Source organism: Numenius arquata, unplaced genomic scaffold (assembly GCF_964106895.1).
Source record: "Numenius arquata unplaced genomic scaffold, bNumArq3.hap1.1 HAP1_SCAFFOLD_1665, whole genome shotgun sequence".
In the NCBI taxonomy this organism is placed as follows: Eukaryota; Metazoa; Chordata; class Aves; order Charadriiformes; family Scolopacidae; genus Numenius; species Numenius arquata.
In genome coordinates this window covers 1-12,941 of record NW_027414585.1, presented here as the reverse complement: position 1 = coordinate 12,941, position 12,941 = coordinate 1, and the positions used below count along the sequence as shown (strand labels likewise).

Genomic DNA, 12,941 nt, shown 5'->3' with positions numbered 1-12,941 from the left:
CCCCGGCCTCGGGGGGGGGATGTGACACCCCCCCCCCCCCCAACCTTTCAAAAAAAACCCTAAAACCCCCCCGTTTTTATTCCCCCCCCCCCCCCAGCCCCGAAGGAGCAGCAAAAAGCGGAGGCCACGGAACCCCTGAAATCGGCCAAACCGGGGCAGGAGGAGGAGGGGGCCCTGAAGGGGAAGGGCCAGAGCGGGGGGGCCGCCGACGGCAAAGGTGGGGTGTGGGGGGATGTGGGGCAGGGGGGGGATGTGGGGCGGGGAGGGAGGGGAGGGGTGGGAGAGGGGTTGGAGAGGGGCTGGGGGGGTTGGGGGGGGGGGTGTCTGTGGGGTATTTGAGGGGTCCGTGGGGCGTTGAAGGTGACTTGGGGGGGGATCTATGGGCGTTTGGGGGGCAGGAGAGGCCCTGGGGGGGGGGTTGGGGGTATCTATGGGGTGTTTGGGGGGATCTATGGGGCGTTTGTGGGGCAGAGAGGTGCTGGGGGGGTTTGGGGGCATCTATGGGGTGTTTGGGGGGATCTATGGGGGGTTTGGGGACATCTATGGGGCGTTTGTGGGGCAGGAGAGGTGCTGGGGGGGTTTGGGGGCATCTATGGGGTGTTTGGGGGATCTATGGGGGGTTTGGGGACATCTATGGGGCGTTTGGGGGGCAGGAGAGGCTCGGGGGGGTTTGGGGGCATCTATGGGGTGTTTGGGGACATCTATGGGGCGTTTGGGGGGCAGGAGAGGTGCTGGGGGGATTTGGGGGCATCTGTGGGGTGTTTGGGGGGTGTTGAAGATGATTTGGGGGGGATCTGTGGGGTGCTGAAGGTGGTTATGGGGCATCTATGGGGCGTTTGGGGGACCTGGGAGGCAGGAGAGGGGTCGGGGGTGGCTGGGGGGGATTTGGGGGGGGTCTGTGGGGTGCTGAAGATGGTTATGGGGCATCTATGGGGTGCTGGAGAGATCTATGGGGTGCTGAAAGTGGTTATGGGGCATCTATGGGGTGTTGGAAGGATCTATGGGGTGCTGAAGATGGTTATGGGGCGGCTGTGGGGTCTTGGAGATCCACAGTGGGTCCATGGGGGGTTGTGGGGCATCTCAGGGGGGGTTTGGTGACCCCGTGGTGGCATCTCGGGGGGGTTTGGTGGCCCCGTGGTGGCATCTCGGGGGGGTTTGGTGGCCCCATGGTGGCATCTCGGGGGGGTTTGGTGACCCCATGGTGGCATCTCGGGGGGGTTTGGTGGCCCCATGGTGGCATCTCGGGGGGGTTTGGTGGCCCCATGGTGGCATCTCGGGGGGGGTTTGGTGGCCCCATGGTGGCATCTCAGGGGGGGTTTGGTGGCCCCATGGTGGCATCTCGGGGGGGGTTTGGTGGCCCCGTGGTGGCATCTCGGGGGGGTTTGGTGGCCCCATGGTGGCCCGTGGTCCATCTCAAGAACCTCCAACGCTCCCCGTGGCCTCCACGTTGCCCCTGGTGGCCCCGTGGCTCCCTGGGTGGGGACTTTGGGTTTGTCCCCACCCCCCGGGTGACGTTGTCCCCGTTGTCCCCAGGGAAGGAGAAGAAGACCCCTCTCCTGGAGGGGACCCCCTTGCGCCTCAAGCCCCGCAGCGTCCACGAGCTCTCGGTGGAGCAGCAGCTTTACTACAAGGAGATCACCGAGGCCTGCGTGGGCTCCTGCGAGGCCAAGCGCGCCGTCAGTGTCCCCAAGTGTCCCCAATGTCCCCAATGTCCCCACCCCCCCCCTTTGGGGACATCCCAGTGTCCCCAAGACCCTTGGCCTTGAGGTGGCCCTTGCTCTTGAGATGGTTCCACCTCAAGGACGTTCTCCTGGGTTGGTGGTTTCCTCCTCTTGTCCCATCCCCCACGTAGTTATGGGGTCCTGGTGTCCCCCCCCATGTCCCCAAGTGTCCCCAATGTCCTCACCCCCCTTTGGGGACATCCCAGTGTCCCCAAGAGCCTTGGCCTTGAGGTGGCCCTTGCTCTTGAGATGGTTCCACCTCAAGGATGTTCTCCCCGGTTGGTGGTTTCCTCCTCTTGTCCCTTCCCCCATGTAGTTATGGGGTCCCGGTGTCCCCAACTCTGTCCCCAAATGTCCCCAAGGGTCCCCAGTGTCCTCACCCCCCCCTTTGGGGACATCCCCGCTGTCCGCAAGACCCTTGGCCTTGAGGTGGCCCTTGCTCTTGAGATGGTTCCACCTCAAGGATGTTCTCGGGGGTTGGTGGTTTCCTCCTTTTGTCCCTTCCCCCACGTAGTTACGGGGTCCTGGTGTCCCCCCCCTGTGTCCCCAAGTGTCCCCAATGTCCTCACCCCCCTTTGGGGACATCCCAGTGTCCCCAAGAGCCTTGGCCTTGAGGTGGCCCTTGATCTTGGGGTGGTTCCACCTCAAGGATGCCCCCTTGTCCCTCCCCCCACGTAGTTATGGGGTCCCGGTGTCCCCAACTCTGTCCCCAAATGTCCCCAAGGGTCCCCAATGTCCTCACCCCCCCCTTTGGGGACATCCCCGCTGTCCGCAAGACCCTTGGCCTTGAGGTGGCCCTTGATCTTGGGGTGGTTCCACCTCAAGGATGCCCCCTTGTCCCTCCCCCCACGTAGTTATGGGGTCCCGGTGTCCCCAACTCTGTCCCCAAATGTCCCCAAGTGTCCCCAATGTCCCCACCCCCCCCCTTTGGGGACATCCCAGTGTCCCCAAGACCCTTGGCCTTGAGGTGGCCCTTGCTCTTGAGATGGTTCCACCTCAAGGATGTTCTCGGGGGTTGGTGGTTTCCTCCTCTTGTCCCATCCCCCACGTAGTTATGGGGTCCTGGTGTCCCCCCCCTGTGTCCCCAAGTGTCCCCAATGTCCCCACCCCCCTTTGGGGACATCCCAGTGTCCCCAAGACCCTTGGCCTTGAGGTGCCCCTTGCTCTTGAGATGGTTCCACCTCAAGGATGTTCTCCTGGGTTGGTGGTTTCCTCCTCTTGTTCCATCCCCCACGTAGTTACGGGGTCCTGGTGTCCCCCCCCGTGTCCCCAAGCGTCCCCAGCCCCCCCCAGGGGTGTCCCCTGTCCCCGCCCCCCCCCCGGGTGACGTCCCCGTGTCCCCACGCAGGAGGCCCTGCAGAGCATCGCCACCGACCCCGGCCTCTACCAGATGCTGCCGCGATTCAGCACCTTCATCTCCGAGGGGGTGAGTCGCCCCTCCCCCGATGTCCCCAACGTCGTCCCCCCCCCCCACCGTGTCCCCAACCCTCCCCCCGGTGATGTCCCCAACGTCCCCCGATGTCCCCTCGGGTCCATGTCGATTTGGGTTCCTCTGTCCCACCTTGTCCCCTTGTGTCCCCCCATCTCTAACCCTCAGTGTCCCCCAAGGTGCCACCACCGTGTCCCCAAGGTGTCCCCCTCAGTGTCCCCAAGGTGTCCCCAAGGTGCCACCACCGTGTCCCCCTCAGTGTCCCCAAGGTGCCACCAGCTCGTCCCCATCATCACGACGTGGGATGGGAGCCACCACCTCCCCTTGTGTCCCCACCTGGGGCTGTCTCCGAGTGTCCCCCTCATGTCCCCAAGTGCCACTGGGTGTCCCTGACGTCCCCAAGTGCCACCACGTGCCACCAAGTGTCCCCTCTGTCCCCAAGTCCCCGTCAACGTGGTGCAGAATGTGGATCCTTGTGTCCCTCCTGTGTCCCCACCATCCTCATCCATGTCCCCAAGTGCCACCAAGTGCCACCAGGTGTCCCTGACGTCCCCAAGTGCCACCACGTGCCACCAAGTGTCCCCTCTGTCCCCAGGTCCCCGTCAACGTGGTGCAGAACGTGGGTCCTTGTGTCCCTCCCGTGTGTCCTCCATGTCCTTCCTGTGTCCCCACCATCCTCATCCATGTCCCCAAGTGTCCTCAAGTGCCACCAAGTGCCACTGGGTGTCCCTGATGTCCCCAAGTGCCACCAAATGTCCTCTCTGTCCCCAAGTCCCCGTCAACGTGGTGCAGAACGTGGGTCTTGTGTCCCTCCTGTGTCCCCACCATCCTCATCCATGTCCCCAGGTGCCACCAGGTGTCCTCAAGTGCCACCAAGTGCCACCAGGTGTCCCTGACGTCCCCAAGTGCCACCACGTGCCACCAAGTGTCCCCTCTGTCCCCAAGTCCCTGTCAACGTGGAGAACGTGGATCCTTGTGTCCCTCCCGTGTGTCCTCCATGTCCTTCCTGTGTCCCCACCATCCTCATCCATGTCCCCAAGTGTCCTCAAGTGCCACCAAGTGCCACCAAGTGTCCCTGATGTCCCCAAGTGCCACCAAATGTCCCCTCTGTCCCCAAGTCCCCGTCAACGTGGTGCAGAACGTGGGTCCTTGTGTCCCTCCTGTGTCCCCACCATCCTCATCCATGTCCCCAAGTGCCACCACGTGCCACCAAGTGTCCCCTCTGTCCCCAAGTCCCTGTCAACGTGGAGAACGTGGATCCTTGTGTCCCTCCCGTGTGTCCTCCGTGTCCCTCCTGTGTCCCCACCATCCTCATCCATGTCCCCAAGTGCCACCAGGTGTCCTCAAGTGCCACCACGTGCCACCAGGTGCCACCAAGTGTCCCCTCTGTCCCCAGGTCCGCGTCAACGTGGTGCAGAACAACCTGGCGCTGCTCATCTACCTGATGCGGATGGTGAAGGCGCTGATGGACAACCCCACCCTCTACCTGGAGAAATACGTGAGTGACACCCCTGGGGACACCCCTGTCACCTCCCCCCTGCCACCACCCCTGGTCGCCCCCCCACCCCGTGTCCCCCTCCCCAACAACGTGTCCCCAAGGGCCACCCGTTTGTCCCCGGTGCCACCACGTGGGATGGGAACCACCACATCTCCCCGTCCCCGTGTCCCACTCGTGTCCCCAAGTGTGTCCCCAAGGGGACACCGGTGTCACCTCCCCCCTGACACCACCGCCTCCCACCTCCCTGTCCCCTCACGTGTCCCCAAGGTGTCCCCAAGGTGTCCCTAAGTGTCCCCAAGGTGTCCCCTGATGTCCCCAAGGTGTCCCCAAGTGCCACCAACTCATCTCCATCATCATGACGTGGGATGGGATCCACCATCTCTCCCCGTGTCCCCACCTGGGGCTGTCCCCATCTCCTCCCACGTGTCACCCATGTCCCCAAGGTGTCCCCAGGTGTCCCCAAGGTGTCCCCTGATGTCCTCACGTGTCCCCAAGGTGTCCCCAAGTGCCACCAAATTGTCTCCATCATCATGACGTGGGATGGGATCCGCCATCTCTCTCCATGTCCCCACCTGGGGCTGTCCCTATGTCCTTTCATGTGTCCCCAAGGTGTCCCCAAGGTGTCCCCTGATGTCCCCAAGGTGTCCCCAAGTGTCCCCAAGGTGTCCCCAGGTGCCACCAACTCATCTCCATCTCCAGGACATGGCTCAGGAGCCACCATCTCTCCCCGTGTCTCCACCTGGGTCTATCCCTACGTCCTTCCATGCGTCACCCATGTCCCCGAGGTGTCCCCTGATGTCCCCAAGGTGTCCCCTGATGTCCTCATGTGTCCCCAAGGTGTCCCCAAGTGCCACCAACTCATCTCCATCATCATGACGTGGGATGGGAACCACCATCTCTCCCCGTGTCTCCACCTGGGTCTATCCCTATGTCCTTCCATGCGTCACCCATGTCCCCGAGGTGTCCCCAAGTGTCCCCAAGGTGTCCCCTGATGTCCTCACGTGTCCCCAAGGTGTCCCCAAGGTGTCCCCTGATGTCCCCAAGGTGTCCCCAAGTGCCACCAACTCATCTCCATCATCATGACGTGGGATGGGAACCACCACCTCTCCCCGTGTCTCCACCTGGGTCTATCCCTACGTCCTTCCATGCGTCACCCATGTCCCCAAGGTGTCCCCAAGGTGTCCCCAAGGTGTCCCCTGATGTCCTCACGTGTCCCCAAGTGCCACCAACTTGTCTCCATCATCATGACATGGGATGGGATCCACCATCTCTCTCCGTGTCCCCACCTGGGGCTGTCCCTATGTCCTTTCATGTGTCCCCAAGTGTCCCCAAGGTGTCCCCAAGTGTCCCCAAGGTGTCCCCTGATGTCCCCACGTGTCCCCAAGGTGTCTCTGCATGTCCCCAAGTGCCACCAACTCATCTCCATCATCATGACGTGGGATGGGATCCACCATCTCTCCCCGTGTCCCCACCTGGGTCTATCCCTACGTCCTTCCATGCGTCACCCATGTCCCCGAGGTGTCCCCTGATGTCCCCAAGGTGTCCCCTGATGTCCTCATGTGTCCCCAAGGTGTCCCCAAGTGCCACCAACTTGTCTCCATCATCATGACGTGGGATGGGAACCACCATCTCTCCCCGTGTCCCCACCTGGGTCTATCCCTACGTCCTTCCATGCGTCACCCATGTCCCCAAGGTGTCCCCAAGGTGTCCCCTGATGTCCCCTGATGTCCCCACTGTGTCCCCGCAGCTGCATGAGCTGATCCCGGCGGTGATGACCTGCATCGTGAGCCGCCAGCTCTGCCTCCGCCCCGACGTGGACAATCACTGGGCCCTGCGGGACTTCGCCGCCCGCCTGGTGGCCCAGGTCTGCAAGAACTTCAGCACCACCACCAACAACATCCAGTCCCGCATCACCAAGACCTTCACCAAGGTGTGGGGCTGGCTGTGGGGCAGGGTGTGGGGCGGGGATGTGCGATGTGGGGCTGGGATGTGGGGCTGGGATGGGGACTTTGGGTGGGATGGGTGACCCACCACCACCACCACCATCCAGTCCCGCATCACCAAGACCTTCACCAAGGTGTGGGGCAGGGTGTGGGGCAGGGTGTGGGGCAGGGATGTGGGATACGGGGCTGGGATGTGGGGCTGGGATGGGGACTTTGGGTGGGATGGGTGACGCACCACCACCATCCAGTCCCGCATCACCAAGACCTTCACCAAGGTGTGGGGCTGGCTGTGGGGCAGGGTGTGGGGCAGGATGTGGGGCTGGGACACGGGGCTGGGGACACGGGGATGGGACGGGGACTTTGGGTGGGATGGGTGACCCACCACCACCAACACCAACATCCAGTCCCGCATCACCAAGACCTTCACCAAGGTGTGGGGCAGGGGATGTGGGGCTGAGATCTGTGGGGCAGAGTGTGGGGCAGGATTTGGGGCAGGACCGGGCCTTTGGGGCAGGACTGGGTCTATGAGGCAGGGCTGTGGGGCAGAGCCAGGTCTTTGGATTAGGGCTGGGATCTATGGGGCAGGGCTGTGGGGCAGGACCGGGATCTATGGGGCAGGGCTGTGGGGCAGGACCGGGATCTATGGGGCAGGGACCAGGATCTATGGGGCAAGACCAGGTCTATGTGGCAGGGCTGGGATCTGTGGGGCAGGGCTGTGGGGCAGGACCAGGATCTATGGGGCAGGGCTGGGATCTATGGGGCAGGACCAGGATCTATGGGGCAGGGCTGGGATCTATGGGGCAGGGCTGGGATCTATAGGGCAAGACCAGGATCTATGGGGCAGGACCAGGTCTATTGAGCAGGATTTAGGGCAGAACTGGGGCTGTAGGGCAGGACTAAGTCTATGGGGCAAGCCTAGGGATCTATGGGGCAGGCCCAGGGATCTATGGGGCGAGGTGTGGGGCAGGCTATGGGGCAGACGCGACGCCGTGGGGCAGCGTGTCCCCCCCGATCTCTCCCCAGAGCTGGGTGGACGAGAAGACGCCCTGGACCACGCGCTACGGCTCCATCGCCGGCCTGGCCGAGCTGGGCCCCGACGTGAGTGACCCACACCCTGCCCCACGGCGGCCTCTTCCTGCCCCATGGCAGGCTCCTCCTGCCCCACGGCGGCGTCCAGGGACCCCTTTCCCCCCCCCAAATGTCACTTTATGTCCCCAAACTGTCCCCACACCCTGCCCCACGGCAGCCCTCTGCCCCACAGCGGCCTCCTCCTGCCCCACACCCTGACTCTGCCCCACGGCAGGCTCCTCCTGCCCCACAGAGGCATCCAAGAACCCTTTTTCCCCCCCGAATGTCACTTAATGTCCCCAAACTGTCCCCACACCCTGACCCTGCCCCACGGCGGCCTCCTCCTGCCCCACACCCTGCCCCATGGCAGGCTCCTCCTGCCCCACGGCGGCTTCCTCCTGCCCCACAGCAGCCTCCTCCTGCCCCACACCCTGACCCTGCCCCACGGCAGGCTCCTCCTGCCCCACGGCGGCGCCCAGGGACCCCTTTCCCCCCCCCAAATGTCACTTAATGTCCCCAAACTGTCCCCACACCCTGCCCCACGGCAGCCCTCTGCCCCACAGCAGCCTCCTCTTGCCCCACACCCTGACCCTGCCCCACGGCAGCCTCCTCCTGCCCCACAGCGGCGTCACCCTCCCCTCCCCCACCCCCCTTTTTCCCCCTTTTTCCCCCTTTTTCCCCCTTTTTCCCCCTTTTTTCCCTTTTTCCCCAAAGACGTCACTTTCATGTCCCTTAACGTCCCCAAACGTCCCCAGACTGTCCCTCCCCAGGTGGCTGGGACCCACACCCTGCCCCACGGCGGCGCCACCCTCCCCTCCCCCACCTCCATTTTCCCCTCTTTTTTTTCTTCCTTTTTGCCCGTTTTTTTCCCCCGAAAACGTCACTTTAACGTCGCTTTGTGTTGCTTTGACGTCCCTTAACGTCCCCAAACCGTCCCCAAACCGTCCCCAGGTGATCAAGACCCTGATCCTGCCCCGGCTGCCGGGGGAGGGGGAGCGGATCCGGAACATTCTGGAAGGTCCCGTCGTCTCCAACATCGACAAAATCGGGGCCGACCACGTCCAGACCCTGCTCCTGGTGGGACCTCGGGGACATCGGGGACCTCGGGGACACGGGGGGCTCCTGGGGCTTCCTCTGGGGCCACCACGGGGGAGGGGGGGCGGGACACCCGATGTCACCCTTGGTGGCCCCATCATGGCCTCATTGTCGCCCTTGGTGGCCTCAATGTCACTTTGGTGGCCTCAATATCACCCTTGGTGGCCCTGATGTCACCCTTGGTGGCCTCAATGTCACCCTTGGTGGCCCCGTTGGTGGCCCCGTTGTCACCCTTGGTGGCCTCAATGTCACTTTGGTGGCCCTGGTGTCACTCTTGGTGGCCCCGTTGTCACCGTTGGTGGCCCTGATGTCACCCTTGGTGGCCCCGTTGTCGCCCTTGGTGGCCTCAATGTCACTTTGGTGGCCCTGGTGTCACTCTTGGTGGCCCCGTTGTCACCGTTGGTGGCCCCATTGGTGGCCCCGTTGTCGCCCTTGGTGGCCTCAATGTCACTTTGGTGGCCCTGGTGTCACTCTTGGTGGCCCCGTTGTCACCGTTGGTGGCCCTGATGTCACCCTTGGTGGCCCCGTTGTCGCCCTTGGTGGCCTCAATGTCACTTTGGTGGCCCCGTTGTCACCATGGTGGCCCTCATGTCACCCTTGGTGGCCCCATCGTGGCCTCAATGTCACCCTTGGTGGCCCCGTTGGTGGCCCCGTTGTGACCCTTGGTGGCCTCAATGTCACTCTTGGTGGCCCTGATGTCACCCTTGGTGGCCCCGTTGTCGCCCTTGGTGGCCTCAATGTCACTTTGGTGGCCCTGGTGTCACTCTTGGTGGCCCTGTTGTCACCCTTGGTGGCCCCATCGTGGCCTCAATGTCACCCTTGGTGGCCCCGTTGTCACCCTTGGTGGCCTTAATGTTGCTTTGGTGGCCCCATTGTCACCCTTGGTGGCCCCATTGTGGCCTCATTGTCGCCCTTGGTGGCCTCAATGTCACTTTGGTGGCCCCGTTGTCACCCTTGGTGGCCCCATCGTGGCCTCAATGTCACCCTTGGTGGCCCTGATGTCATCCTTGGTGGCTTTAATGTCACTTTGGTGGCCCCATTATCACTCTCGGTGGCCCCGATGTCACTTCGGTGGTCTCAATGTTGCTTTGGTGGCCCCATTGTCACCCTTGGTGGCCCCATCGTGGCCTCATTGTCACTTTGGTGGCCCCAGTGTCACCCTTGGTGGCCTCAATGTCACTTTGGTGGCCCTGGTGTCACTCTTGGTGGCCCTGTTGTCACTCTTGGTGGCCCTGATGTCACCCTTGGTGGCCTCAATGTCACTTTAGTGGCCCCGTTGTCGCCTTTGGTGGCCTCATTGTTGCCCCTGGTGGCCTCAGTGTCACTTTGGTGGCCCCAATATCACCCTTGGTGGCCCCGTTGTCACCCTTGGTGGCCCCATCGTGGCCTCATTGTGACTCTTGGTGGCCCCGTTGTCACTTTGGTGGCCCCGGTGTCACTCTTGGTGGCCTCAATGTCACTCTTGGTGGCCCCAGTGTCACTTTGGTAGCCCCATTGTCACTTTGGTGGCCCCATTGTCACCTTTGGTAGCCTCATTGTCACCCTTGGTGGCCCCGATGTCACCCTTGGTGGCCTCAATGTCACTTTGGTGGCCCCAATATCACCCTTGGTGGCCTCAATATTGCTTTGGTGGCCCCATTGTTGCCCTTGGTGGCCTCAATGTCACTTTGGTGGCCCCAATGTCACTTTGGTGGTCTCACTGTCACCATGGTGGCCCCGTTGTCACCCTTGGTGGCCCTGATGTCACCCTTGGTGGCCCCATTGTCACCCTTGGTGGCCCCGGTGTCACCCTTGGTGGCCCCGATGTCACCCTTGGTGGCCCCGCTGTCACTTTGGTGGCCCCGGTGTCACCCTCGGTGGCCCCGATGTCCCCCCAGAAACACTGTGCCCCGGTGCTGGCCAAGATGCGTCCCCCCCCCGACAACCAGGACTCCTACAAGAGCGACTTCGGGTTCCTGGGGGCCCTTCTCTGCACCCACGTGGTCAAGGCCCGGGCCCAGGCGGCCCTGCAGGCCCAGCAGGTCAACAGGACCACCCTCACCATCACCCAGGTGGGGACGCGGGGACAGCGGGGGGGGGGGACGCGGGGACGTGGGGTGGGACCTGGGGACACCGGGGGGGACGTGGGGCCACGGGGGGGGGACGTGGAGGGGACAGGTGGCTCTAAATCTTGGTGGACAAGTCAAGAGGTCAAGTGGGCCATCATCTAGGGGGGCTTGGGGACACCGGGAGGGGACACGGGGACATCGGGGGGACGTGGGGTGGGACCTGGGGACACCAGGGGGGACGTGGGGCCACGGGGGGGGGACGCGGAGGGGACAGGTGGCTCTAAAAGCTGGTGGGACAAGTCCAGTAGGTCATCTAGGGGGGCTTGGGGACACCAGGAGGGGACACGGGGACATTGAGGGGGGGACGCGGGGACGTGGGGTGGGACCTGGGGACACCAGGGGGGACGCAGGGACACCAGGGGGGACGTGGAGGGGACAGGTGGCTCTAAATCTTGGTGGACAACTCAAGAGGTCAAGTGGACCATCATCTAGGGGGGCTTGGGGACACCAGGAGGGGACACAGGGACAGCGGGGGGGGGACGCGGGGACGTGGGGTGGGACCTGGGGACAGCGGGGGGGACGTGGGGCCACGGGGGGGGGACGCGGAGGGGACAGGTGGCTCTAAAAGCTGGTGGGACAAGTCCAGTAGGTCATCTAGGGGGGCTTGGGGACACCGGGAGGGGACACGGGGACATCGGGGGGGGGACGCAGGGACGTGGGGTGGGACCTGGGGACACCAGGGGGGACGCAGGGACACCAGGGGGGACGTGGAGGGGACAGGTGGCTCTAAATCTTGGTGGACAACTCAAGAGGTCAAGTGGACCATCATCTAGGGGGGCTTGGGGACACCAGGAGGGGACACAGGGACAGCGGGGGGGGGACGCGGGGACGTGGGGTGGGACCTGGGGACACCAGGGGGGACGTGGGGCCACGGGGGGGGGACGCGGAGGGGACATGTGGCTCTAAATCTTGGTGGACAACTCAAGAGGTCAAGTGGACCATCATCTAGAGGGGCTTGGGGACACCGGGAGGGGACACGGGGACAGCGGGGGGGGGGATGTGGGGACGTGGGGTGGGACCTGGGGAGAGCGGGGGGGGGGACGTGGGGCCACCGGGGGGGGATGTGGAGGGGGCACGTGGCTCTGGACCCTGGTGGTCACCTCAAGAGGTCAAGTGGGCCATCATCTAGGGGGGCTTGGGGACACCGGGAGGGGACACGGGGACACCGGGGGGGGGATGCAGGGACGTGGGGTGGGACCTGGGGAGACCGGGGGGGGGACACGTGGGGGGCAATTGGGGACCCAGGGGGGACAGGGAGACGTGGGGAGGTGACACCAACTTCTGGGGGGGCCACCAAGCCTTGGGGGGGGGGTCACCAGGTCTTGGGGTGGGGCCACCAAGTTGTGGGGCACTTGGGGGTCGGGGGGTGACCTGGGGACAGTTGGGGACACCGATTGGGGGGGGCACCAAATTATGGGGGGCCACCAAGTCTTGGGGGGGGGGAACCAACTTCTGGGGGGGGCCACCAAGTTTTAGGGGGGGGCTACCAAGTTGTGGGGCACTTGGGGGTCGGGGGGTGACCTGGGGACAGTTGGGGACACTGATGGGGGGGGCACCAAATTATGGGGGGCCACCAGGTCTGGGGGGGGGCCACCAAGTCTTGGGGGGGGGGCTACCAACTTCTGGGGGGCCACCAAGTCTTGGGGGGGGGGGGCTACCAAGTTGTGGGCCACTTGGGGGTCGGGGGGTGACCTGGGGACACTGATGGGGGGGGAGAGGGGGGGCCACCAAGACATGGGGGGGCCACCAACTTGTGGGGCCACCAGATCTGGGGGGGGGGGGGCTACCAAGTTTTTTGGGGGGGGGGTGGTGGTGGGTGTGGGGGTGTCACCAGCGGGTTGTGACTGTGTCCCCCCCCCCCGCAGCCGCGCCCCACCCTGACCCTGTCCCAGGCCCCCCAGGGGACGGGGGGGTCCCCGCGCCCCCCCAACGTCATCAAGGTCCCCGGGGCCATCACCCTCCCCGTGCAGAGCCTGGTCTCGGGGCGCCCGGGGACCCCCACCCAGCCCTCCCCGCCCCCCACCAAGTTCATCGTCATGTCCTCCCCCGCCGGGACCCCCGCCCCACAGCAGGTACGGG

At 64.3% G+C, this 12,941-nt stretch overlaps 1 protein-coding gene across 1 annotated transcript; it reads left to right on the top strand.

Annotated features, from left to right (window-relative positions):
- Positions 1-93: 93 nt before the first annotated feature.
- TAF6 (TATA-box binding protein associated factor 6) lies at positions 94-12,934 on the top strand (the record flags this gene model as incomplete). Its single annotated transcript, XM_074167213.1, has 9 exons — positions 94-217; positions 1,534-1,676; positions 3,070-3,147; positions 4,547-4,648; positions 6,396-6,578; positions 7,615-7,689; positions 8,611-8,736; positions 10,632-10,805; positions 12,728-12,934. Coding segments are annotated over 9 exons (1,212 nt in total), but the record flags the coding sequence as incomplete, so codon positions are not given.
- Positions 12,935-12,941: the final 7 nt, after the last annotated feature.